Source organism: Aspergillus puulaauensis, chromosome 2 (genome assembly GCF_016861865.1).
Source record: "Aspergillus puulaauensis MK2 DNA, chromosome 2, nearly complete sequence".
Classification (NCBI taxonomy): Eukaryota; Fungi; Ascomycota; class Eurotiomycetes; order Eurotiales; family Aspergillaceae; genus Aspergillus; species Aspergillus puulaauensis.
Genome location: NC_054858.1, coordinates 2794972 through 2820822, shown reverse-complemented (window position 1 = coordinate 2820822; position 25851 = coordinate 2794972). Strand labels below are relative to the sequence as shown.

General features: G+C 50.5%; 8 protein-coding genes across 8 annotated transcripts; 2 read left to right on the top strand and 6 right to left on the bottom strand.

The window, feature by feature from the left end:
* Positions 1 to 1053: 1053 nt before the first annotated feature.
* Positions 1054 to 3407, bottom strand: acuF (phosphoenolpyruvate carboxykinase PCK1; the record flags this gene model as incomplete). Its single annotated transcript, XM_041699864.1, has 4 exons — positions 1054 to 2400; positions 2747 to 2947; positions 3004 to 3079; positions 3226 to 3407. The coding sequence occupies 4 exons, from the start codon at positions 3405 to 3407 to the stop codon at positions 1054 to 1056; spliced, it is 1806 nt and encodes a 601-aa protein (XP_041552906.1).
* Positions 3408 to 6195: 2788 nt separating this feature from the next.
* On the bottom strand, positions 6196 to 7416 carry APUU_21143S (pfkB family carbohydrate kinase superfamily; the record flags this gene model as incomplete). The annotated part of the gene is made up of 3 exons (XM_041699862.1): positions 6196 to 6947; positions 7048 to 7245; positions 7305 to 7416. 3 exons carry the CDS (start codon positions 7414 to 7416, stop codon positions 6196 to 6198), a joined length of 1062 nt encoding a protein of 353 aa, XP_041552905.1.
* Positions 7417 to 8560: 1144 nt separating this feature from the next.
* On the bottom strand, positions 8561 to 10686 carry APUU_21142S (putative plasma membrane antiporter; the record flags this gene model as incomplete). The annotated part of the gene is made up of 8 exons (XM_041699861.1): positions 8561 to 8943; positions 8993 to 9091; positions 9141 to 9556; positions 9610 to 10022; positions 10089 to 10262; positions 10311 to 10420; positions 10489 to 10557; positions 10632 to 10686. The coding sequence occupies 8 exons, from the start codon at positions 10684 to 10686 to the stop codon at positions 8561 to 8563; spliced, it is 1719 nt and encodes a 572-aa protein (XP_041552904.1).
* Positions 10687 to 12008: 1322 nt separating this feature from the next.
* On the bottom strand, positions 12009 to 12907 carry PEX11_1 (PEX11 family protein; the record flags this gene model as incomplete). Its single annotated transcript, XM_041699860.1, has 2 exons — positions 12009 to 12709; positions 12841 to 12907. 2 exons carry the CDS (start codon positions 12905 to 12907, stop codon positions 12009 to 12011), a joined length of 768 nt encoding a protein of 255 aa, XP_041552903.1.
* Positions 12908 to 13924: 1017 nt separating this feature from the next.
* Positions 13925 to 15537, top strand: APUU_21140A (proteasome regulatory particle lid subunit RPN7; the record flags this gene model as incomplete). Its single annotated transcript, XM_041699859.1, has 3 exons — positions 13925 to 14374; positions 14469 to 15283; positions 15345 to 15537. 3 exons carry the CDS (start codon positions 13925 to 13927, stop codon positions 15535 to 15537), a joined length of 1458 nt encoding a protein of 485 aa, XP_041552902.1.
* Positions 15538 to 16493: 956 nt separating this feature from the next.
* On the top strand, positions 16494 to 18496 carry APUU_21139A (putative alanine aminotransferase; the record flags this gene model as incomplete). The annotated part of the gene is made up of 3 exons (XM_041699858.1): positions 16494 to 16656; positions 16926 to 18178; positions 18242 to 18496. The coding sequence occupies 3 exons, from the start codon at positions 16494 to 16496 to the stop codon at positions 18494 to 18496; spliced, it is 1671 nt and encodes a 556-aa protein (XP_041552901.1).
* A 1643-nt stretch (positions 18497 to 20139) lies between these two features.
* Positions 20140 to 21826, bottom strand: APUU_21138S (copper fist DNA-binding domain-containing protein; the record flags this gene model as incomplete). Its single annotated transcript, XM_041699857.1, has 3 exons — positions 20140 to 21458; positions 21515 to 21688; positions 21751 to 21826. 3 exons carry the CDS (start codon positions 21824 to 21826, stop codon positions 20140 to 20142), a joined length of 1569 nt encoding a protein of 522 aa, XP_041552900.1.
* Positions 21827 to 22366: 540 nt separating this feature from the next.
* On the bottom strand, positions 22367 to 22744 carry APUU_21137S (uncharacterized protein; the record flags this gene model as incomplete). Its single annotated transcript, XM_041699856.1, has 1 exon — positions 22367 to 22744. One exon carries the CDS (start codon positions 22742 to 22744, stop codon positions 22367 to 22369), a length of 378 nt encoding a protein of 125 aa, XP_041552899.1.
* Between the last annotated feature and the right edge of the window lie 3107 nt (positions 22745 to 25851).

Here is a 25851-nt window from a genome sequence, read left to right as displayed (position 1 = left end):
GAGGCCGGACGGGAACTCGGCACAGGTGTCGGTATGCTTCCTACTACTAGTAGTAGCTAGCACCCTTGTAGAAGTAGCCTACTTCAAATACACCGCCGTAGTAGGTATTCGTTGAAATTTAGGTAGCAAGACAAGCAAGCAACCAGATTTTGCTATTTGGGTATAAATGCATCGATTATGGTTTGGGATTGTCTGAAGACCTACCCTGTTCAGTTGAGACTCGACCACGTAGTCCCAGACCCGTAGATTGTGAAGTGCACTAGTACCGTTTATGCTTTCGGTGAGTGTGATGTCGCCCTGAAGAGTGTAGTAACGGAAGAGTGTAGTCCTTCCTCTCTCCTATATATTTGAGGGCACTGTAAGCCTTTCTCTTGAGATTCCAATATCTATTTTGCGCTCTACATGAGATACGAAATTGCTCCCTTCCCAACCTGGTCCTTGGTCGAACGGAAAGATAGGTTTGTCACCCCACCAGGCACCACAGCACAATATCTCTTCTTTTTACCATGTGCTCCGGAACAAGTCAGCAAGACTCCCAAGGTTGAGGGGGGTGCAAAGGCCCAATTACATACGGATTGTTTTTCTCCTCACCCACCAACCTTGGCGTCTTAATTCTTGGGTGGGAAAGGTATTCCCCCCGCTAGAAGGGTCGGGAAATTATCCGCACAACGGCAAGTCGGCACGGCTGCTAGTCCTTGGTTGATTCTACTAGTTGTTCAGGTACAAGCAAAGGAAGAAGATCGTTTGGGAATAGCCATTGGATTGTCTTGTCTAACATCTACTGACTATTCATCGCAGAGCCAAAAAAAAAATAAAGGCTTTGCCAAGTTGTATCATTCCCGAGTCTCGAGACAAGGGAGAGCGAAGCACAGACCCAATTATATGAAAACACAGCACGCCATGCAATATGGAAAAAAAAAAAAAAAAGGTTAAGACAGAAAGGGAAAGAACATCGTGGGAATAAATTGAAAAAAAAAAAAGAGAAAAGAGACAAGGAAAAACAAAGGAAATCCGTTTTTTTTTCTTCATCCAGTCATGCACCAGACTATCGATCTACTGTTGGACAACAGGACCGGCCTCGATGACTTCCTTGGTGGCTTGATCAGCGTACTTTTGGAAGTTCTCGTTGAAGAGCTTGCCGAGCTTGTTGACCTCATCGGAGAAGCCGGTTGTGGCGGTCCAGCTGTTCTTGGGGTTGAGCAGCTCATCGGGGACGCCAGTGCAGTTCTTGGGAACGTGGAGGTTGAAGACGTCATAGGTCTCGTACTCGGCATTGGCGAGCTCGCCGTTGTGGATGGCGTCGAGGATGGCACGGGTGTACTTCAGAGGGCAACGCTTGCCGCCAGTGGTGGCGCCAGCACCGACCCAACCGGTGTTGAGGAGCCAGGCGTTAGCCTTGTGCTGGGAGATCTTGTCCGCAAGCATGCGGGCGTAGCGCATGGGGTGCAGGGCAAGGAAGGGCTGGGCGAAGCAGGAGGAGAAGGTGGCTTGGGGTTCTGTTACACCATCCTCAGTACCGGCCATCTTGGAGGTATAACCGGAGATGAAGTGGAACATGGTTTGCTCAGTGGTGAGCTTGGAGATGGGGGGGAGAACACCACGAGCGTCGCAGGTGAGGAGGATGATGTTTGTGGGGTGGTTGTCGGACAAGCAGGGGACCTTGGCGTTCTCGATGTACTCGATGGGGTAGGCGCAGCGGGTGTTCTCAGTGAGGGTGGAGTCGTCGTAGTTGACAACACGGCTGATGGGGTCGAAAACGACGTTCTCGAGAACGGAACCGAAACGGATGGCGTTGAAAATATCGGGTTCCTTTTCGGCGGAAAGTCCGATGCACTTGGCATAGCAGCCACCCTCAATGTTGAAGACACCACGGTCGGTCCAGCAGTGCTCATCGTCACCGATCAGAGCACGCTTGGGGTCAGCGGAGAGAGTAGTCTTTCCAGTTCCGGACAGACCGAAGAACACGGTCACATCACCGCCCTGACCCTCGTTGGCAGAGGAGTGCAGAGTCAAAACGTTGTGCTTAACGGGCATCTCGTAGAAGAGAATGGTGAAGACACCCTTCTTCATCTCACCAGCGTACTCAGTACCAAGGATAACCATCTCCTTCTCGGCGAAGTTGATGGCGACTGAGGTAGCAGAGGTCATACCCTCTGTGAAGCGGTTGGCGGGGAAAGAGCCGGCGTTGTAGATCACGTAGTCGGGGTGGAAGTGCTGGAGCTCCTCGGGTGAGGGACGGATAAGCATGTTGCGCATGAAGAGAGCATGGTAGGCGCGCGCGCAGACAACACGGACGCTGATACGGTAGCGCTCATCCCAGCCAGCGAATCCATCGATAACGTAGATGCGGTTTCGGGTGTTGAGGTAGTCAACAGCACGCTCACGGTTAATACGCCAGACCTGAGGCTCTGTCAGTAATAGTTCTCTCTATATAGTGACGTCACACAAGACTATGCAAGATCTATGCAAGCGGATCCACAGCCAATCCACGGCAACAACCATGAAGTAAGCCGGTTGAAGGTAAGCAAGGTTACACAGGTTCTCAAAATGTCTCAAGCCAACAGAGAATGAGGCATTTCTTTTGAGGCATTCAAGGTATTTATGAGGCATTTATGATACCGGTAGCACCCTTGCATAGGCTTCCGGAGAGAAAAGGCTTATGCAGTCGATGGATCCACACGATCGCAAGAATTGAAAGAAAGCAAGGGGTAGGGATTTGCATAGTAACAGAAAGCTTGAGACTTACATCAGGGGTCATGGGCTTGTTGACGGGTCCCCACCAGACGTCCTTTTCTGAGGACTCCTCCTTCACGACACGCTTGTCTGAAGGCGAGCGACCAGTTTTGGCGCCAGAGTAGGCTGTGAGAGCACCGCTTGATGTGATAGCGGTACCAGTTTCGTAGACAAGAGCATCTTCATAGAGGGCAGCGACTGAAGGGTTGGCAATCTAATTAAAGGTATTAGCGACGAGGTCGGCAGGTTCAGCCGGCGGGCACAACTTACAATAGCAACGCGCTCGTAGTCAATGTGGGCGTGTTCGTGAAGTTCTTCTTCAAGTTCAGTGTGACCCTTGCCAGGCCTGGATAGTCATACGTTAGCAAGGCTCTTGACAGACTCATGATAGCAAGGCGAGACGACAGGTCGAGGTGTCGTGCGACACCATCGACGATCAGGTCGGGGCAGCGAGGGGCATGACAGGCAGAGGGGCAACGAGGGAAGACATACTGAACACCACCAGGGTGCAGGGCAGTACGATTAACAGATGTAGCAACCATTGTTCTTAGTGAAGTCGAGTGATAGTTGTTGTTTCGTTGCTTTGCAATCTGTTGTTGGAAGAAATCTGAGTAGAGAGGACCTGGTTCTGGGGGGGCAACAGGGGGTATATGAATGTTTGCACCAGAACCCATGATCACAGCCGTCAAGGCAGCAAAGGCGTTTTCACTTCGCTTTCCCGATGATGCTTCTCCACAGAATCTCGGGAGATGACGGGGCTAAGGCCGAGTTGAAGCGATAGACGACTCTCACGATAGTCCGAATGCTCCCGAACCCCAGATGTGGGCACGAAGTGGTTTCGGAAGAATGGGTCGCTGAACCAACGAGAAGAGAGAACAGCCCAAGATCGGGTCAGGCTGGCCAGTGTTATCAAAGATAGAAGCAGCGCACGTCGGAAGAAAGCACACTAAATGCCGCAGTGCAGGAGGATGGAGAGCGAGGGAGAAGTCGAGACTGCAGAAGACTACTAATTTATGACTGCGACAAGACCACTGACGGGCATGCTGCAAACGACAATGGCGAATCATGACACAACAAACTGTATTCACGAGCCTCTACTGGATTGCCATCGCCAGTCTCCAGTGAAGTTCCAAGGCGGGCCAAGGGAACGAAACCCAGTGATGACGTTTAATTGAGCGCACTCTCATCATAGGTCGCCCAGCCCATGTGTTCTGCTGGGTTTAGTGTCGAGGCTAAGACCCGAATTTGCGGGGAGAGCGCAGTGTTCGGCTAAGAAATCGAGTCTATTCCCGTCCAGGCAGCGCTGGGAACGGCATTCCAGCATGGATCTACGCCTCAGCGGCCTCACAGGTCTGCGATGCGGCCCTGGATCCTCAACTTCCCGTCGGGCTGCTGGCTCTCTTTTCGGCAGGCAAGTTGGATCTGTCATAAAACAAATTTAATGGCTCAAGCATGCAAGACACGAAAAACCTCGACCGAATGACGAAAGACCGGGATCAGACTCGGGTTCTCCTCCGCCCCCACAGTGCCGATGACTAACAGTGGTTCCGAGGCCAGCCGCCCGCCGGCCAATCGGCTGCCTGATTGCCAATCCAACGCCACTGGCCGCGCAGGCGTGGGCAGAAGTTATTGCCGTGCACTGTCGACGCAATTGCTGGGATCGGAAGCTCATGCTTTGACTACGCTGTATGTCGCTATTTCCTGCCTTGTTGTGCCAGCGGGGAGGGCGACGACGCCGCGGGGAGTTCAAGGGGCTCATTCTCAGGACAGTCTCACCCGTGACTACCAACTCTTTCCCAGTCAACAAACACATGATGAGAAATTTAGCAGTCTAGACTTTGCCAGCTTTTAAGAAATCCATTCTGGTGGCTTTTTTTATCAGTCAGGCGGTGCTCCAGGATTTCTAGCTGGCTAGCATCGGCGTGCTTGACCTTCACGTGGTCACGAATACGGAAAACAATCCTTCAGTGTACAGCCACTTGTTTTCTTTTTCCACCTGCATATCGGCACAAACCTCTGGGGACTGAAGGGGGCGCTCTGACCAGCTGTACACCAGCCCCAAGTCCCCAGAGGTCATTCCCGGGGAGGAGAGCCCTGGGCTGATGCTGCGCCTGTCCATCACTGGAAAAGCCTGGTGTTCCCCGCATCCGTCGAGCGGCGAGCCTGGACCACATGGCTCTTCCCCGGACCTAGGCATAAACAGCACAATGAGGTCCCTATCTGCGGCTTCTCGCAGTTGCCTTCTTTTTATCAGGAAAAAAAGGAGACATCGTGACCGCTATTCGGAGTCACGTCTTTTGAGACATAATCACACAAACTCCCTGCCGCCCCGAAGGGAGCTGAAAATTAAAGGCCCCTGAAAAAAACGGAAGGTAGCAGACCCACAAATCGGGCAGGTTAGGAAGCAATCCGATTCATGTGCAAAGAAATGGCCCTTCCCCTTTCGAATTTAGACCCCCCGGGCTGTGCAGAAGCCCTAGACACGGGACTGGGCCTGATCTCAGAACTTGGTGGGTATGTAGGGGTTCCAAATCCGGAAGATTTAGGAACAGCCCTGCTAGCCCTTAATGATTGTTGGTTTTCGGGAAGCCGCAGCAGCAGCCATTTAATGATTCCTTTTTAAATGCCTCATAATAGGAGAGATCAAAATAACTTGGTCATGAAGATCACCGGGAAAGGCTACTCTCAAAGAAAATTGTGTTTTCCGCGCATTTTCGGGAAAGCATTCTGTTTGAAGCTATACACGACTGCCTCATGATTCCCAACTCTTCTAGCCCAGCGGCCCTTAATCAGCGCGCAGTCCTCGTATGATTCAGCTGCTCTATGCCGGTGTCTAAACTCGGTCTTTGCGCATATTTACTTCAAGTCCATAGTCAAGCAGGCTGCAGCACCGAGAGCAGAATCCAAGAATGGGGGCCTTCGATAACACCCGTAGACAGCCCAATAACATTGCAAATTGATATCGGACCTTCTGACGCAATATAACCTGACCAGTCCCGAGCCAAGGCCTATATTTCATGCATTGAAATGACGTCCACAAGCGCACTACACAGTGGTGAAACGGGGAACTTGACAGGCTAATACTATACCCTTGGGCAATCACGAATACACCCGAACTCGGCATTCTTCTCCCGAAAGTAAACGGGCAATCATTGTCGGAGATCCAGGGCGGATAATCGTCGTAGTTGTTGTTCCTGTTTATCTCTTCCTATAGGGGAAGTGAATTTGAATCAATATACTAGACTACTAAGTATTTGCTACTTGATTCGAATTTCCGCACTGGAAGTGTTCTATCAAAATCCGATTAATAGCCCAATTGTGCGTGAACTAAGAGAAGTAACTGACCAAAACAACTGTTGACTTTCCACGGCTTCCTATGTTCTTCGTCCATTCTGGAATCCCCAGACATGGAATTATGCGACTCGGGTACTCCCGAGCCCTCACTTTTAGGTTTGAGGACACTCATGTACAGGTTGAAGTGGCAAATCCTCCAATAGCCATCCGATACTCTTGCAAACGCGAGAGAACAGACTCCCCATTCCACAGCTCTCCAGATATATCTGTCCCTATTTCAGGCATCCCAACTTGCTCCAGCGCAAACGACGCTCCAACTGAACCATAGCAAGCTGCCTCAATAATATTTCCTGTATTAAGGTATCCAATCGTATACGCCCCTAGAAATGCATTCCCTGCTCCAGTTGGATCAACGACTTTGCTGTTATGCTCTCTCCTTGGACCGTATTTAAAGAACGGAGGCAACCAGGAAGTTGAGAGATGGCGTGCGCAAACAAAACAGCCATGCTCTCCAGCTCGGATAATCACAGTCCCCTTTCCATCCGGGCCAACGCCACTGTCCAGGAACCTTAGCGCTAAAGACTCAATCTTCTCCTTACCCAAAGAAGAAGATGATGGCGGGTCTCCGAAGAAGGCGGCTAACTCTAGGTGGTTTGGAGAGAATACATCGACAGTATGTGCGGCTTCGAGGCACGGTTGCAAGTTCTCTGCCCTGCAGGATGGAGGAGCAGGTTCCCAAATAATTAAAGGCCGCCTCGGTATGGCTTCGTGTTCTCGAGCACTCAGAAGGTCTGAGACTCGGTTTATAATGTTTTGCGGTGTTTCGAGATAGTGGTAGGCCTTTGATTCCAGGAGCGGGGTGTCCTTCAGGCTGCTTGTCTGGACTTGAAGGATTGGGGTTGTGTATCTAAAGTCCTTGGCTGGATAGACAGATGTTAAGTTAGCGCTAAGGCCGAATCCCTTTGTCAATGATATGGAAAAAAAAAAAAAAAAATGGAATAGTCAAGGGGAACTCCGCACGTCCAAATGTGGTATCTTTATATTCAAGTAAGCCTCTTGTCGATGGCTTATCAGTTTCCTTGTCTATTATCAATGTTGTATCCCAGTTGTTCGTAAGATATTGTGCTATTGGTTCAGGGAAGTCATTCCCAATATGGAGCAGCCACCCAAGAGAGCGACTTGATAAACTAGGAAGAAATAAACGGGCACCAAGCGTAGCTATATCTCCGTCAGTGTCACCAATATATATCCAGAAAAAGGTCCACAAGGAAACCAACCGTAGGCCCCAGAGCCACCGACGACATCAATTAGTGGTTTTTGGTTAGAAAAGCGAATCTCATCGAGGACCACCAAGCCGAGGCTTACGAAGGATATACTCGGTGCGGCCATCGTGGATGGGCTGGTTGTGGTTTAGCTGTTGACGAAGTACCTCTTGAACCGACAAGCTGGGTGCGGTCAGCGCGCTTCGCCTTAAACTTCTTGGCAGGTACAGAATAGTGGTCTCAGCCATAATGAGCCTGGGAATGTAAAGCAGTAGTTCACTGCTGGGACTGGTAATAGGAGATAGTAGTGCCGCCGCATATGTCATATGTCTGAGGTTTCATGATATATTTTCGCCGTGAGATCCACTATCACGTTCTATATTTTAACTACTCTATAATGTCCAGCCAGCGCTCTACAGTAGATAAACCCAGCTGATAAGGCGCAAGAAGTCCTGACTATCATTGGCTGTGCTATACTATGTTTCTGCGCTTGGAGCAAACATCGGAGATGACGAGCTCTGGGTTGCGCCTTCGTGGCACTCCACGACGTCAGTCAACAAGAGTCCGAAACGCGCTCTCCAAGGAGTAGTGAAGCGATGTATATCGTTTGTCCAATAACCTCACGTACAAAACCCACGATCCACCGTGTGACCATCGACCTCAAGCAGGGATTCCCACCCAAGACAACCAATCATCCCACATCGGGTAGAGCGGGGCTTCAGCAGCGGCGGGGTAGGAAATAAAACACTCCTCGCCTCTCACATTTTCATCTTTTGTCATCCCCTTCATCAAACTTCTTCCTCTGCAGAGACGTCTCCGTTGAGAACACAAGGTCCTCCATTTCCGCTCTCCACACGGTGTCGATCAAGCTAATCAGTCTCTGGCCATAGAACACTATCCAAACAAACAAACACTACCTGAAAACAATATCGAAATGGCCGGACACAACGCTTGCCCGAAATGCGGGGCTACCATTGATGGTGACAACAAGAGCTGCATCTCTTGCGGCAGCGTATGTGTGACCCTGCTATTGCCTTGACGAGAGCAGTAGACTGACTTCTCGTAGACCTGCCCCGTCTAAGTCGGGCAATCCAGGAGGACCGGGAGTATAGTAGCTGACGGCGTTGTGCCGTATGGTATTGTGATGGTAGGGCTGGGAAATGATATCCTGTCGCTGAGATGGCGGACGAGTTGACGAGCAATGAATGAATGATACCTCGTTGTCTTTTTGTTCGTATTGAAAAATCATAACGTAGGCCTTCAAAAGGCAATCATACGATGTTCCTTGTATCCGCTTCACGGCTTAGGCGGGTTGATTGACGGGACACCGACATTTCTAGACTATTCGAGGACGAGGTGCGCGCGCTCCGCGGCCGTATCCTCTCGGTGGACTCTCGACGTTCCCTTAACTCTTTTTCCTCGTCCGAGTCCTCGGTAGAGCTGCTTGGCTCTGCGAACCGGTTGTTTACCAACACAGAGTGTCGCTGTGGGTCAGCCGTGCTGTTGTTCGGCAAGGGTTCGTTTTCAGACAAAAGAACTACTTGCACAGGGTGGTCGTAGACCCTCGGAACATCCCAGGCTTTATAGAGCATGTAAAGGAATGGGACAGATAAGCCGTGCACAATGATCGAAAACAAAACTAGCCAGTATACAGCTGTTCCCTGTTAGACAAGCATTTACTCGACCACAGCGTGGTGACTTACCTGGTCTCATGGCGTTTGTTAGGGCATTTATTTCTGTGTCGCTATCGTCTTCAGGGAATAGTCGTCGAGCATACTCTACATATGCAATCGAACCAACCCCTTAGCATGTTAGTATAAGTAATGGTAGATATTGCAGAAGACTACCAACCGATTGGTCCAAAATGCCCCATAAATAGGGCTTCCGTCCAGTCACTACATATTTCCGGCATGAATCGATATCCTGCCATGATTGCCGGGATGCGTCGAAATACCAGCACCAACATTCCCAACCCTAGAAGACGTGGAATAGTTACACCGGTGGTTTCGGGCATATGGAACTCTTTCCACGGCATTACCGCACCAAGATATCCAAGGGTTGCGTAGTTGAGAAGAGTTTCGAGGGACGAATTGAACGAATCATGCCGCGCTTGAAGCTCTGCACTAAACAGACCGTCCCAATTCAACATACTACCCGCGATAAAACATGCTAGAGTCTCATCGGAGCCAAAACAGCCGCATGAACCGACAATAAATGTACCTAGTAATGCGGGAAGCAAGGTGAAGCTCCCTGGATCGATCCACTTCCTGCCCAGGAATCAGCGCTGGACATCACGTCAATCCAACTATGTGGAACATACTTTTTCGTAGACACGTCGAGGAGTTTTCGGCAAACAAAGCCGACAACTGCCCCATAGACAGTGCCTAAAACAATCATGTATAAAAACCCTTCAACAAACCAATGCTTCAGAGCGGTACCTGCGCCGCCACCAAAACGGCCGACGTCAGTTGCACCGAGGAGATCCGGCTCCCCTTTCGCAAGGTCAAATTCTTCTAGTACGATAGCGTTCGTGGGTGTATCAGCATACCGAAGAAGTGATACACCGAGCAATAAGAAAGGGAAGCCGAAGCCGTCATTCGCGCCGGCTTCAGACGAGATGAACTCCCGGAGGTGTCGGCGAACATAATTATCAGCAAATGGGCCTTTGGCGATGGCTTGGGAGAGAATGGGATCAGTACAAGTCACGCAGGAGCCTATAATCAAAGCTGCGAGCTAACAAGACGTATATAATATTAGCACTGGCCCAGTCTGTAGCTATAAGCAAAAGAGTAGACCTACAAACGAGATATGTGGAATCATTAACTTGATGCACGCGGACGTTGCAACCCACCCTATGGCCATCAAGGGTAGTAAACAGATTGTCATTTCCTTGAAGCGGCGTTTCAAATATTTTTTTGGCAATTCATATCCAACCTTCACTAACTGTATCCCGATCACAAGTCGGGTCAATGACTAGACATCGTTAGTGTTTCATCTTGGGAGTATCTCAGATCAACATACATAGGTGATTTGGTTTGTCGTATTCTCGGTCTGCCTTCCTCCTGTATGAGGAACCCTTACGAGGTTCGCGCCGAATGGCCCAAAAACAATACCGGTGACAAAGGCCGGCACTAGGATAATGCATAAATTAGCGTGAGAGCGGACTTGGTTGAATTGGCTTCCATCCATGGCTCCATACAGGCTTCGCCGAGATACCACTTTTGCTTGACCTTCAAGGATATAAAACCAGTAGCGATGGCGTAGAAGCCTAGATGGGAAATACAAGGTTAGCCTAACGGGAATCAACAAGAGGTAAGGCGAACAAAAAAGCAGCGAACCCACTTGACACCACGAGTATAACATTGAGGTCGCTAAGATCAAGGACCGGATGCAGCATAGTGCTAAAGGGAAGATCGTGATCCCTAGTGATAGTTGCGTAAAGAGCGGATGACGGTTGGCACGCCTGGTATCAAATATAGACCGACAATTCTTCGACTAAAGCGAATACGGCTACTCTCAAACAGCGTGTATTCTCGCCAACTCCAAATACATGTCTATCGACAAGAAAGGAAAAGGCGCCATCGTTTCAGGGGAGGTTGGTCCTTATCGTAGACAGCTTGGAATGTCGTGGATTTGCGCGAGCAGCGGGGCCCAAGGGGGACGCATCATCGGCGGCAGTTCGTAGTGTGTTATTCGACCCCTTTGCCCTTATCTTACACATGCCTCCGCGGACGAGAGTGTCAGTTCCGAGTGGGTCTCTGTATGCGCCCTTGCAGGCACAAACTTTGGACAAGCATTGGACATGGCCCAGAGCCTCGCGAGTCGAGAGTCAGGAGGTGAAACGCCAACACATAACATCAGGCTCTATGATGTCAGCAAATCACGTCGAAAATTCGAAGATATGATCTTCAACTCTAGATCTTATTGGGGATGAAGACAATGTGGATCTTGTTTGAGAGCTGCTGGCGTCAGGGTGGACGCCGGCTATTGCAATAAGGAGACAATGTGGCGCATAGCTAAGCTTTGTAAACCCACTTATAAGCCAACGTGATTGTACTACGTACGTACTAAACGCAGATCATTCCAATTCCCTTTGCTGGTATAAGCCATTCAGGAGAGGAAAACTATCAGTCACATTGGGAAACAATCGTGGGAGGCAGCTGGGGATTGATAAGATGCTGAAGAAGTGATATGGATGTCCACGTTGGCATGCTCCTGATAATTGGCGTTTCAAGATGTAGGCCTCGAGTGAGTATTTGGCGCCTGAGCTTCGTCAGTAGAAGCTGAAGCAGTTTGGATAGTGGGTCGTGATCAACCCATCAAACCTGAGGCAGTTCAACTGCCCCTAATGTCTATTAATAGGCTCGAAGACAACAAATTTAAACGCTGTTGAATTTGAAAGGGACGTATGAAACTGGAATCTAAAGTACACATATATATACCCATGAAAACTGTGTCCGACAATTGCCAAGAATAAAAAAAAATGCCGTTGTGGCCAGACTAGAAGATCGAATAACGAAACTTGCGGATTATTTGCTGTCACACCTATCCACGCCTCAGATATTTGCACAGCTGAAAAAGAGCAGGCGAATGGTTCTAGGATGCCAGCAGCTCCAACGCAATCGCCCTGGGTATCTGGACGCCGACTTGTAAACCACACACAAGAATCATAATATGAAGCTAATCGTGAGCCTGCCCGGAGACTCGAGCATTGGTAATTTAAGCGGTCTTTCGCCACTGGCTCCACAAGCCAATCAAACTGCTGGTTGTACCTGCGATACCGACAAATCCATCGTCGAAGTTTGCAAGACCAATGGCGGAGGCTGGGATCACCAAGTCGGAGAGATCCGAAAAGAGCTGAATGCGGGCAGCGGAGCTTTCCCTGCGTTTTACATCGTTAGTCTTCTTGTTGATCCCAAATCTTGATGCTAAAGGTACATACTTCTCGAGCTTCTTCGCCTCTACAACTCCTTCGCCTTCCTTCAGATCCAGGGTCTTCTGCTTCTCGCTGAGCCTGTATAAGGTGTAAACACTTGCAATCACGCTGCAGACCAGCCCCGAGAACCAGGAGCGATAAGCCGACTCTTGAAGGCGCTTAACACCATCGATTTTCCGGAACCCGATAGCATCAACAACACTCACTGTGTCGAGAGTCAGGTAACCAGCATATCCGAGCTGGCGACCAATAGCCAGATAGCGCAGAACAGGGTCGATGGGGCCCTTGTTATCGGCCGCAAGAGCAGCAGCCTTGAGGTGTTCGATGAACTTTCCGACCCTGAGGATTTTTCGTGTTGTTCCGAACTGTTTCTTGACTGCGTTGTATGGGGCGATCGCGGTTTCGGGCTGGTTTGTGCGGTACAGATACCAGGCATAGAAGCGGGAGAAGTATTGCAGGGTACGGAGGAGCTTGTCACGGCCGACTATAACGTTGCGTTAGAATCCAATCTATGGATGGGCAATGAAGCCACTCTCTTCACTCATAAAAGCACCATGCTGGTAGACTGAAGGCGGAGTAAAGAAGGTAAGAAAAGTTATAGAGAATGCCACATACCTGTTGTGGCCACAAAGCGCAGATAGTGCGCCAGGGCAGGGTGGTAAACCAGAGCGTCTGCGACCATTTTCGCTGTCACCGGAGAAGTAGTCGGCAAATGGAATTTAAGTTCGGAGGCGTGGGTGTGGGATCAACTGAATCGATGGCAGACCAGCTGGCAAAGGCAGGGTAAAATAGAGCAGCACGACGAGATGGGCGGCCCCTAGAAAGAAATGATGGTTGATGAGTTGGAGAAAGACGGGGGAGGGGGAAGCGATCGGTAAATGAACTCGCTGGGGATCCGCGCGGTTGGTGGTTCTGGGGGAGCCGTCGGGCCCTTGAACCTCGGTTTAGCATGATTTCCGGGATGGGTTCCCGATCCGCACCGTGACAGCTTCGTCTTCATCATTATCGCTGCAGGGAGCTTTCCGAGGTTTAGTAATACCATCGACACCCAATAACTACTTAGCTACCCTGCGCTCTGCTTCCGAATGTGTATAGTCGTCCGTATTTAGTGCTTGTTCACGGCGCTAAAATGAATAATCACGTGTCAGGAATATGAAATCGAGATATACAGCATAGAGCGAGGAATTAGGAGAAAATGCTGTTCCAAAAGTTACCCAGTTTCTACAGATGCTAGCTTCTTACACCGTATGTCTTTTCCAGCAATGGTAGGTAGCAAATGATTCTCCTTTCTTCAAAAGTCATGGATTGAGTAGTCGGTGTGTGACATGCCGGGTTTACAGACGCTGTGGAATTAACGGGTGGAGAAACATGAAGACGAGTATATGCTGCGTCATTAACGGCGAGAATGGCGAGACAGAAATGAAGTTTCGGGCCATTGTCCATATCCTTGACGATGGAACCTGAGGCATCACTAGAGAACTTGGAAGGGCTCTCTCGGAGCTGGAAGAACTTTCCGCCAGCTGAGCTTGTGTCAGCTCCCAGTGATGAACGGCGTGATATCTGCCTCAACTGCCATCTCATCAACGCGGCTCCCCAACCCCGTCTCTAAAACCCTATTGTCTTGTCTTGTCTTGTCAATCTCTTGATCTACACATTGCCGCCGTTGCGTCCTTGAACCACCCGCTTCTTCGTCGCCAATATGGGGTCCGATCCTCAGTACATCAAGTACCCCGACCTCTCTCTGGCCCAACACGTCTTCAATCTTTCGAACCCGGCTTGCCCCCAAAAGGTGCGACAGACGTCGCTGAAAAAACTTCAAGATGCGATAACGGAAAGGAAAATGGCACCGTTTTACCGACATCTCGCCCACCCTGTCGAAGGTGTCTTGAACCACTCGGGCGAGGGTGTTCCCCAGTCGCGGTCATCAAGTGCCGGCAAACCGCTCAGCACCCTCGCATCGCGAAGGCTATCGCAAAATATAGAGTTTCCTTGGGATGAAGCCTTGTACCAATCACTTGCTGAAGATAACCAAAAGGAGTTGGCGGGTTTCCAAAAGGAGGAGGATGAGGCAGAGGAAGCTGCCGGAGAAACAGAGGTTCAAGCCGCACGAGGGAAGCGTGCTGAATTTTGGGCACGGGTAGGAGACAAGGTGTGTTTTCCACTCCATTCATGACACTGTCAGCTTTGTCAGATGTCCGGCGCACTTAGCGGACTGTGTACTGATATCCTTTTTAATCTTGCAGGACAAAGCAATCGAGTCCCACGAAACCCTCCTAGAAAAGACGTCGTTCTTGGGGTCCAAGATTGACCTAGTTCTTGCCATGATCCGGATCGGCCTCTTCTTCGGTGATACCCTATACGTCAAGAAAAACATTGAACGAGCGGAGGCTTTGATTGAAAGCGGTGGTGACTGGGATAGAAGAAACCGTCTGAAGGCATACAAGGGGTTGCACCTGCTCACCATCCGGGCATACAGTACTGCAGCACCACTACTGCTTGACAGCCTGTCTACGTTCACTAGCTATGAGTTATGCAGTTACTCCAGTCTTGTCATTTATGCAGTACTTGCTGGCTCGCTTGCTCTGAAACGGGTTGACTTCAAAGCCAAGGTGGTGGACGCTCCCGAGATCAGGGCTATCCTTGGCTCCGGCGAAGATCGTCTAGCTGCGTTGACTGGTGAAATCTCGTCGGGACCTGGTGCTCAAGATGAAGATATGAAGGATGCTTCTGCTCCAACGGCGGCTACTACTGCCATTAACCTGACTGCATTCAGTGGCAACGCTGGTATTCAAGCGGATGCTGAAACGCCCATCGACTTCACACCTCTCTCAAATCTGGTTAGCAGCTTATACAACGGCAATTATCGGACATTCTTTCTCGCGCTCGCTGCCGTTGAGGACCATTTCTTGACCCAAGACCGTTATCTGTACGAACACCGTGCTTGGTTTGCACGTGAGATGAGGCTCAGGGCCTATCAACAACTCCTCCAGAGTTACCGCGTGGTGGGATTGAGCAGCATGGCGAGCGATTTTGGTGTGACTGTGGACTTTTTGGATCGGTAAGTCGTTATAAGTCGTTTGCATATGTGCGGGCAGAACAAAGAGAACTAATAGCTACAGGGATCTTGCTCGGTTTATTGCGAATGACCGAATCTCCTGCACCATCGACCGAGTCAATGGTATCATTGAGACGAACCGGCCAGATGACAAAAACAAGCAGTACGCCGACGTAGTGAAACATGGGGATGCTTTAATCACCAAACTCCAGAAGTACGGTCAAGCTGTGCGCCTACGTGGAAGTGAACGGAGCTAGGTAATTGAACCAATTACCGATGGGCGGGGGAAGGAAATGCTATCCTTGTTGCATTACGGCGTCGCCTGATCAGTAGCGCTTTGGGATTGAGCCATTGAGCCGAGGGATGGATACATTCATATAGCTTCACTAGAGCAATGTAGCGCGGAGATCCCGCTGTATCATACAATCTCACCTTATGGCCAAATGCAGGATAACCCTCGATCTCCTGATCTTACGTTAGTAACTCAATAGGCAGTGGCTAGTGCTTAACAGGTGGAAGAGTGGGCCGATGTATGCCCGGTTGGTGTAGCCGTGCCTTCTTCGTCAACTCATGGTCTATAAGTCCTTGATGTACTTCTATTTCAGTTAATAAACGAGTTATTAAGAGGATGAATGATGATATGATATATCAACTATCTCTGTGATGATTCCATCTTCGCCCCGATCTTATGGCAGACCGACCATCCCACAAGCACTACTCCGGGAGAAAGCGGCAGGCCGATATTCGGGAAGAGCCGGACTTTACGTGGGGGTGTATCGGGACGGACACCGAAGTAGACATCGCAACTAGGGTCTATTACCATATCTCTGGGGCCATAGTTTCTTAGGCTTCGGCATGTAATGCCATCAGGAAGATATATCGTTTGATCCCAGCAGCCTCTTCAAATTAGAAGGAATGAGTAGTTACCCATATAGTCGGGCCAGGAATTTGAGGGAGGCTGAGTCAGCACCGATCATCGGGCCCCTCACCATTTGCGCCAAATTTCGCGATCAATTTCCCCCTCTCAGCCTGTTGTTATTTGCTGCTCTTTGCTTGACGCGGAACGCCAGCAAAGGACATCGTTCAGTCAACGTTCTCGCTCGCCCAGTCAATTGCCCTTCAGACCCCCGCGTTTGTCCCCACGGCGGAGAAGGCGCGAGTGCACCATTGGTTGCCACTTGATTGATCGAGTGACGCGGAAAAGTCCACTAGAATGGCCTGGCAAGGAAGGGCATCCCATATGCGGACGTCGCTGCGGCGGGCAGCGATTTCCCGGCCGAGTGATATTTGGTTCGCGCGGGGACAGAGTGTTATCTCTCAGCCTCGTTCGTTCTCTAGAATAACGTTAGCCGCGGGAAGATCGAATGTGCTGTCGGGTAAGTGTTTCGGAAACCCCCGAGAAGGCCGTCGCCCTCCACCTTCCTGTCGGACGTCCCCAATCCCCATCGCCATTGACCAGATTGTGGTCTGGGCAGAGCCCACATCTCGTGACGTCCCTTGATGAGCGATTTAAGGGCAATCTGTTTCACCCACTTTGAGTCACTGTGCTGCGGTCTACAAATGGAACCACTTGCCCAACTGCGTGGCCGTTGAGATTCCCACCGCCTATGCCCCTCACGTACTGACGCCTACCCAATTGACCTAGACTTCACGATGACCAAAACGCCCGTAATTCCCAGTGCTTCACAGCGTGCTCTGTCAACAGCCGCCATCCGTTGCTTGACCCCGGACAACATCAACTCCAACGTCAAGGCCGCCAAGTATGCCGTTCGTGGTGAACTCGCCGTCAAAGCGGAGGAATACCGGGTGAATCTGGGACAGGGAGACAAATCACTGCCGTTCGACAGTGTCATTTTCGCCAACATTGGCAACCCGCAGCAGCTCGACCAAAAGCCCATCACTTTCTTCCGTCAAGTCCTCAGTCTTCTCGAAAACCCGTTGCTACTGAAGAACAAGGACGCCCTTCGTACGTCCTTCGGCTACCAGGATGATGTTATTGAGCGGGCCGAGAAGCTTCTTGCCGAAGTCCAGAGCGTGGGCGCATACAGTCACAGCCAGGGTGCCCCGCTTATCCGTGAGAGTGTGGCCAAATTCATCGAAGAGCGCGATGGATTCCCTGCCGACCCTCAATCACTCTTCCTCACCGGTGGTGCCTCGTCTGGAGTCAATACCCTCCTGAACGTTATTTGCAACGGCCCGGATGCTGGCGTTCTTGTCCCGATTCCCCAATACCCTCTGTACACCGCCACCCTATCTCTCTTGAATGCGCGGTGTGTACCTTACCACTTGGAAGAGCAGAAGGCTTGGGGTACCGACATTGGTACCATCAAGAAATCTTTAGAGCAGGCCAAGGCTGCTGGCACAGATGTCCGCGCTATCGTAGTCATCAATCCCGGTAACCCAACAGGCGCTTCTTTGAGTCCCGACGACATCAAGAGTGTCCTTGACATTGCTGCGGAGGAAAAGCTTGTGGTTATTGCCGATGAGGTATACCAAACAAACGTGTTCATTGGAGAATTCACATCATTCAAGAAGAGACTCAGGGAGCTGCAGCAGGAGGTGTCCGGCAAGTACGACAATGTCGAGCTGGTTTCCCTCCACAGTGTATCTAAGGGCATGGTGGGCGAATGTGGTCATCGTGGTGGTTTCTTCGAGCTGGTCGGATTTGATCCTTTGGTTACTGCCCAGATCTACAAGTTCATCAGTATCATGCTCTGCCCTCCTGTCATTGGGCAGTGTCTGGTTGAACTTATGGTGAACCCTCCTAAGGAGGGTGAGCCCAGCCATGCGCTGTATCAGAAGGAGTACAACGGCATCCGCGACGGACTGCGCCAGCGTGCCTTTGCCCTGTACGAGGCCTTCCAGCGGATGGAGGGTGTTGAATGCCAAGAACCCCAGGTACGTATTCTCTTTCTACTGAAACACAAGGGGTAAAAAAGATCAACTAACTTTGACGCGTAGGGTGCTATGTACTTGTTCCCCACTATCACATTACCTCCCAAGGCCATCGAAGCTGCTGCCGCGGAGAACCGCGCTGCAGACGAATTCTACTGCCTTCGTCTCCTCGACGCCACCGGTGTTTGCGTCGTCCCAGGCTCTGGCTTCGGTCAGAAGGAGAACACGCTCCACTTCCGTACCACCTTCCTTGCACCAGGCACGGACTGGGTGGAGCGTATCGTGAAATTCCATTCCGAATTCATGGCCACATACAAATAGAGGCATGATTGAAAGATATCACTGTCCTTGCCGTTTTTTATCATGCTGATATATAGAGCGGTAATTCAGTTACGACAGTTGGAAATACTGGCACCTCATTCTGGATATTACTGTATCTCTACTCAGTGTATATACCCACCCCATTGCACAACCGCACTTGGGCCATCCATCATATTCTGGTGATGTCTGAACTCAGAAAACAAAAATCTCAATTCTAGACAAAAGCGGTACAATATTATTAGAATTTCGGAACATTCCAGGAGCACCACATACCAATAGATGGATTTCGAACTCCTGAGTACGCTGAATAAATTGGCATTCATAATCCTGGTATCAAGTGACGTTGGCCCGAGTCGATCTAACTTACTCAGTGTAGGTGGTCTAGACCTTAGCTCGGTTTGAGTCCCAAAAAATAAAAACAAAAATAAAAATAAAAGGGATACCCATTTTCTTCCGATCCCAATACGGTTCGTCCGCCACAGGAGATCGGGTACGAATGTCCTGCCCAATTTATGAGTACAGGGGAGGGGAGCTACTCCCATATGACGTTTAAAGGGTTCCAGTCTCAGGCCCACTACGGTATAGCTAGCAGAGTGGCAACGAACTCCACCTAGTAGCCAGGAACTCGCGACCTCGCGTATTTATGCCGTATGCCCAAGTGCCTCCCATTCTCTTTCAAGTGAACAGTCCATAAATACAAATTGGACAGAATCCTACGTGTAGTTACTCGATGTGAACGCAGAGGCAGGGGAATGGATTAGATAAGTCGCCCGGATAACCGGCAGCCAAGTTCTCCTTACATACTGCTTAATTACATGCGTAACCCCCTCTCTCTCGTAGCCGCGTAAGATTTGCAAGCCCATGACGCAAAATTTGGGCCCTGCAAGGCAAGAAAAAAATAGCACAGCACCAAAAAATGCCAAGTCGTGACAAGCCTTGGGTCGGGCGAAGCTTGTCTCTTATCCCTTGCGTTGGATCGTCACAAGTTGGTATCCATCACATTCAATCGACAATCCAGCCCACTTGTCAAGCGTAGGTAATCTATACTCATACTGCACTGTAGTGACTGTACGTACGTACATCGGACAGGGGCTTCCTGATTTCGGTTGAGATGTCCGAGGCTAATCATGCATTTCCTGGTTATTGTTGGTTGTCCATTTGGTCGTCTCCATGCTATTTTTTGACAATTTTTTTTACCTCATTCTTGGTTCTGGAGACTCACCGCTGGATTATTTCTCATGTCACACCGCTACAGATGCAGATCGGACGTCGTAATAATTCTGGTGGATATTCAATGCATGTTTTAATCAATCAAAAGAGATCTATAGTGACAAAATAAGCCAAGGGCTCTTATGTACAATGCAGCATTCCAGGCAAGATACCACTAAGCGGGTATGAATCACCTGGAGAATATACAGGGGGTTGGCATAAGCAAAGTCAAGGGAACAGGGCAAATATCGGCTTTATCGATTTGATCTTATAGTAAGTTGTCACTTAGATTGTGCTAATAGAACAAAATTGTAAAAAATGTCAGGCATCTAACATCATCTCTCATCAAGGTCGTGAAGACTTCTTGGTGTTGTCACTCAGACGGTGTGGAGGTGGTGGTATAGTCGAAGAAAAGAACTCTAGAACTTTTGCTGCTATTGAACCCATGGTGGCGCGAAGAAATTGTTGTCATCCATAGGCGTAGAGTTAGGATCAAACAGCGTTGACGACCAGAGCGGCTCTGGTGCAGCAGCTGTCATCGGCAATGTGGGGTCTGGGCTGGCCATGGACTTTTCGAAAATCTGCTCGTCCGGCATGGCATAAACACCCTGGGCAGGAGGGCCTTTGGGTTCCAAGCCCATGCTGACTTGCAACTGTTGCTCTAACACAGCAGTCGACTCGTTGGCGGATTTGAGGAAATCGTCAATATTAATGGACTCCAAGTTGGTCGACGACAGCATCTGCGCTTGGGGAAGGCTGACGAATGACGAGGCGGAGCTGATCCGGAAATGATCAATGTCCGAACCTTCGCTCACGCTATTGAGGTCATGCGGGTCATTGCCAGCGCCCCCGAGGTTCGGAAGTGGTGCGAATTCATCCAATTCTGAGATATCTCCCGACGATGATGGTGGAGGAATACCTTGACCCATAGAACTGTAGTCGAAGCTAGCGTAAGAGGGAGGCTGGGTGCTTGTAGTCGGCATGGCCGATGAGAGCGGGACACCAGACCAGTCAACGGGCGGGGCGTTGAGTCCAGCAGAACAAAACGTTAGGTCATTATCCGGAGACGTGAAGAATGGCTCCTGACATTGCAAGGCACTGACAGGGGAAGCAGTCGTCGTGGGAAACGTGGAGAACTGCAAGCTGTAAGGAATCCCACTTGTGTCGATTGGGTCTAGAGAAGTCTTTGGCATGGACATCGGAATCGGTGCAGGAACCCCACCACCATTGGGCTCCTCCATCGGTTGAGAATGAGAAAATAGCGACGAAAGGTCGAGTGGGGGGACAGATGTTGGAACATCTCCTGACGGAGCAACAGGCTCATTTTCTGGAGACCCATGCTCGGACTTGACACGACGATGAAATCCGTAGATACTGCGTGGCCGTTCTTGAGGTTGACCAGCGATCGTTTCGCTCATGACGGATTGTTGAGTCAAAGGTAAATGATCTACCGAGCGACGAGCAGCGTCGGGCGGGCCATGGATAGTGTGAGACCGGGGGATCGTGTAGGGTAAACCGCATTTGTGAGCCATGTCATTGTGTTTATGAGCAGGCTTGTGGTGACCATCGCGGAATACGGTGAGCGTGCTCTCCGACTTAGTCGACGTCAACTGGGGTTTCCTAGGTGGCTCCGATAGAGGAGCAACTGGTAGTGGGACACTGGTCTCGGGCACGGTATCCAAATGGGGTTCCTTCTTCAGAGCACAGGTGCAGCGCTGTCCATGAATGCAGCCACATCTTGAATGAGAGTCCTCTGTAATATGCATATCAGAAACAATGAATCAGGGTTGCTGTTTCCATCATGCTCACGCTTCAGATCCAACTTCTCAGCAGAATGGGGATCTAGGTCATTTTTGTGGCTAGTCTTCTTCTTGTCACCACACTCGCACTTTGTGTGGGTTGTCCGTGACTTGCGTAGGCCGCGACAGTGAGGACATTGGGAGACTGGTCGGCCTTTCTTGTTAATATGGGTCAACGGGCGGTCTAAAGAAAGCAGTTAGTTGCGGGGGTCGGATTTTCTATCGGGTTGCGGTCTAGAAGCTTACCACTGTGGTGACAGCTGCTAACGCGGTGACCCCGGACGCAAGCTTCACAAGCCCACTTCTCGCCATCAATAAGCATAGCCGCGGTTACTGGGATTGGCACATGCGATGATTCGCGACAGGTTAAATGAGAAGTGAGGGTTGGAGAATCTGAGGTTTTTCAGAGAAGGTATGAGGTCACACCCACACCGTCTCTCTGAGTTGACTTGTGTCGAAAAATCTTATTTGAAGCGGTTTCCTTTGTGCGACGAGCACTCTGGAAAGGTGTATGAACAATGCCTTCAAGGCAAGGATTGAGTGTTTAAGTATGAGCGGTCCGTCTAGGAATCAAAGAAGAACTCCAGTAAAGCAGGGGTATCTTGAACGTATATCCCAGTGCACCAGCCGATCGCGGAAACGCCGTTTAACCTGTAAAGGGGCCAGATCGCGACTGGTGTTCCGAGCGATGTACTCGAGTTTTGGTGAGGGGTCAATTGCGTTGGAGCGCGATCGCACGCCAGCCCAGGTACCAGGAACGGGAGGGACAGTCGGTCTGGGGAGAAGCGAAAAAAGCCAAGAAGGCCGTAGAAGAAGCAAGCAGACAGAATAGAGCAGATCAATTGCGAGCAAGGGCCAAAGCCTACGCACCGTTTGGCGCCGGCCGTGAGACAGGACACCAAGAACCGGCTGTGGCGGCCAAGATAGAGGTCGAAAACGCTCGATGTCGAGGCAGAGTTGCGCCGAAACCCTGTGGAGGAAGAGAGGAGGAAGAGGAAGAGGATGGGAGCAGCGGGCGAGGGGGCAGAAGTAGTCGACTAGTCGCCGTAGAGTGCGCTGCCTGTGGAGTGGCACTGCTGGTGCCTGTGCGCCGCCGGAGCCCCGTACGAAACTGTATCTGACAGTACTTGACAGCCTCAGGCCGTCTGCAGCTCGTGTCATTTGCCGTCAGAACATGTAAGAACACGCCTGCGTCGCTGATCCATATTTCATCGTCTGCTCCACATCCAGACCTGTTCATCGAAATTATGGGACCTCTTGCTGCTCTCTCCAAACTCCAAAGTCCACGGATCAGGTCGACCAGGTACGACCGTACCACGCTGACCGGTGCTGGGCAGTCTCGCCTCCCTGCTCAGTTGCACCCTTTGTCTCGAAGCTCCCACCCTCGCTGTGAATCAGCGATCGGTTGCCTTGAGAGCCCCTGGATCGGCGCTATTTCGAATGTCTTAATATAGCCACGTTACCATACCATTACGTGGGAACGCAGGGCAACGCTTGTAAGACTCGAATCGTGATTCCTTGGGCAAATCCGCCGACGCATGGGCTTCCCCGGGCACCTACGTGGAGGGAAATCCCGAGTTTCTACCTGCAACGGGGTCCTACTGGAGTGCGTGTTCATGGTTCAGGTTCGACCATCTGGCGGTCCCTTGTGCCTTAGCTTTAGGGCTTACGAACCAGATAAATGATAAGGGCTCACAGGTGGCGACGCCTTCCTCTTGCACTCCGTCGAAAGCTGGGTCGGACCGTTGGGCGGTTTGATGGGTCTTGATTATTCTGGGGCAGACCGGGCCGGGTACCGCTCAACAAACGACGACTATGATATAGGACGGGATTCCTCACATATTGTCAACAGATCGTGTCTGGACTCGAAGGCTTCGGAGACTCGGTGGCAGCAGCCAGTATTATTCAGGCCGTCCACTGCGCATAGTGCTCGATCACACCTTCATACTCACCAACTCGCCACATCCCTACCGGCAATCCTTCTAGAATGCGCTTTCGATCTTCTATGCAGACCGATCGTGTAATGCTGGCCAGTCATTCCACTGCTGATGCCACCAGACTGTGGGTGGCACAGTGCAGAGACTTGATCGTGCAAACCCTCTTCAGCTCGCCTCTGCCTCTTCCCACGAATACAACGTGCCTCAAAAGTAGTAGTACTCGTATCTGACTAGTGCCGTGTTCTACAAGTAATACCAAAGTAACAAGGCGTACTAACTGAAGTTACTAGTGAATAATGGGGTTCAACTCCATGATACCATCCCGCGCAGATCGGGCGAACGGTCCCGGCGAGTCCTTGAATTTGTTTTTCCTGCCATAGAGAAAATCATATTCTTGTCCTACTGATCAGCAAAAACAACCCAGCGACCCTCCCCGCCTAACGAAATGGAAATTTTTTACATCATCGGTCATTCGTTGGGCCTGAAATTCTATCTTTCACTGGCCTCGAGCCCTCGGTGCGATGAAAAACGGAGTGCTGCGCCTGCAGGATGGCGTCACGGCTGCTGTTTTGGGGCGTCTGCAGCGCTTCGACTCTGACCGGTCGGTCATGGGGCAGGCCGGTCCTCCACCAATCCGAGTCTTCCCAAGGCAAGAAGTCGGGTCTGCTCGGGGGGCCTCAGTCATGCCAACTACATTCAAGTTCTTGGTCTGTCGTTCAGCCCGCGAGCGGACTCGCTGTATCTTATGGTGCGACAACATATTTCAGCCTCTACCATTTCCCGACAAGGGTATAGTACTAGTGGGGTGACATCCAACCCACGCGGACCAAGTGTTCAGCGAATCGCCAGTTCTTCGGCATGCTTCGCTTGGTGCTCAGCTGCATCTTACGACTTCTATGGGATTTCAGTGACAAATAATACATCCCTGCTCTAACTAACTTCTCTTCCGGGAGATCTTCGTCGCAAGCTAGGCCGGCCGCCTCGTAGCCGGGTGGCTTCCCCAGAGTCTTTAAGACAGTCCGACACCAAGAGGCGCTACGTTCGCCGGAGTAATCTCGATTCCTGCTCCCAAAACATGAGTTCATTCTTAATGATTTTGAACTGACTGATACTAGGCGCCTGCAGTTTAAACCTGATTTTTCCAGCATTACTAAATGATAGTCATCTTCCGGCATCACTGTAACCTTCCAGTATACAAAATACAAGCCACCAAATGCCTATCCACTGGCTGGTGAATCAGCCAACGTGGCTCCAGCGGAAGTCACCAGTGTTCAGTCGACGACGGGCCATGATCGATCCTTCGAACGGAATATGCCGGCCCTATGGGTGCTGACTGCAATGGCAATTTTTGCTTTGTCGCATCTCCGACAGGTTCTCTGTACGGAGTAGAGGGTAGATCGCCATCGTTGGATGTGGGCAGTGCCGTGGTTCTTGAAGAAATGAAATACCCATCGCTGCTAGCAAACAGCGACCTAACTGGGTAAATGGGTCATGACATTTTTTTTCCCTACCCAAAGGTCATCATTAATTTTCTGTGAAAGGTATTGATGACTATCGATGTACACTCTCATGTCCGAGATGTAGCCCTGCATCGGCCCTTCCAACTTTAACTCAACTACTCTTTTATTTGTTATTTACGGTGTTAAGAAGCGCGATGGATATTATAGGCGGAAGTATTGATTGCAGAAAATTCCCCCAAACGATTATTTAAAGATGCATTGAAAATTTTTTAGGTGGCCTATGCTACGCAATACGTAAATATATATCAGGCCACAAATAATACCAAAATAACACCAACATTAGCAACATACCTAAATTCGGTCAGGCAAACGAAAAGGGAATCTAGTTAGGAAGAATTTTTTTTTATTACTTAGAAATGGGTTGCGAGTGAAGGTGTCATTGTTACGCGCGATGCATGTGTGATGCTGAGGAATGTGATTTGCGTCAATTGCTTCACATCCAGACGCAGGGAGGTCAAGTCAAGCAACGGGGAGCGACCGCAGCCTCGAATCATCACGAATTAACGCAACAGGTGCAGACGATGCAGACTGAATTCCCCAAGAGCATGCATCCAGCTCATCTGGCACCCGAGACAGGCTGAAGTTCTGGGCGCTGGCCCGTCAGTAGGGAAATAGTATTAATCCGTCGCTGGACGCAGAAACAAAAAGCCGGGCCTCCGCGTCGGCGCGATCATCGTGAATCTATATCAGCATCCAAGTCGTCTCCAGAATTGATGCGCTTTGCTTTCCTGCATCAAGTCGCGCGACAATGTTTGCTGTGTATTCCTCACCACGCCGAGTGCCCTCGGCGCTAGCCCCTTCAAAGTGCCCCCCGCCCAGTAATTCTTACTTAGCCTGTAAAACCTTGCCTGCTGGCCTCGCGTTTTCTCCGTCCTCCAACTCCCTCTGCT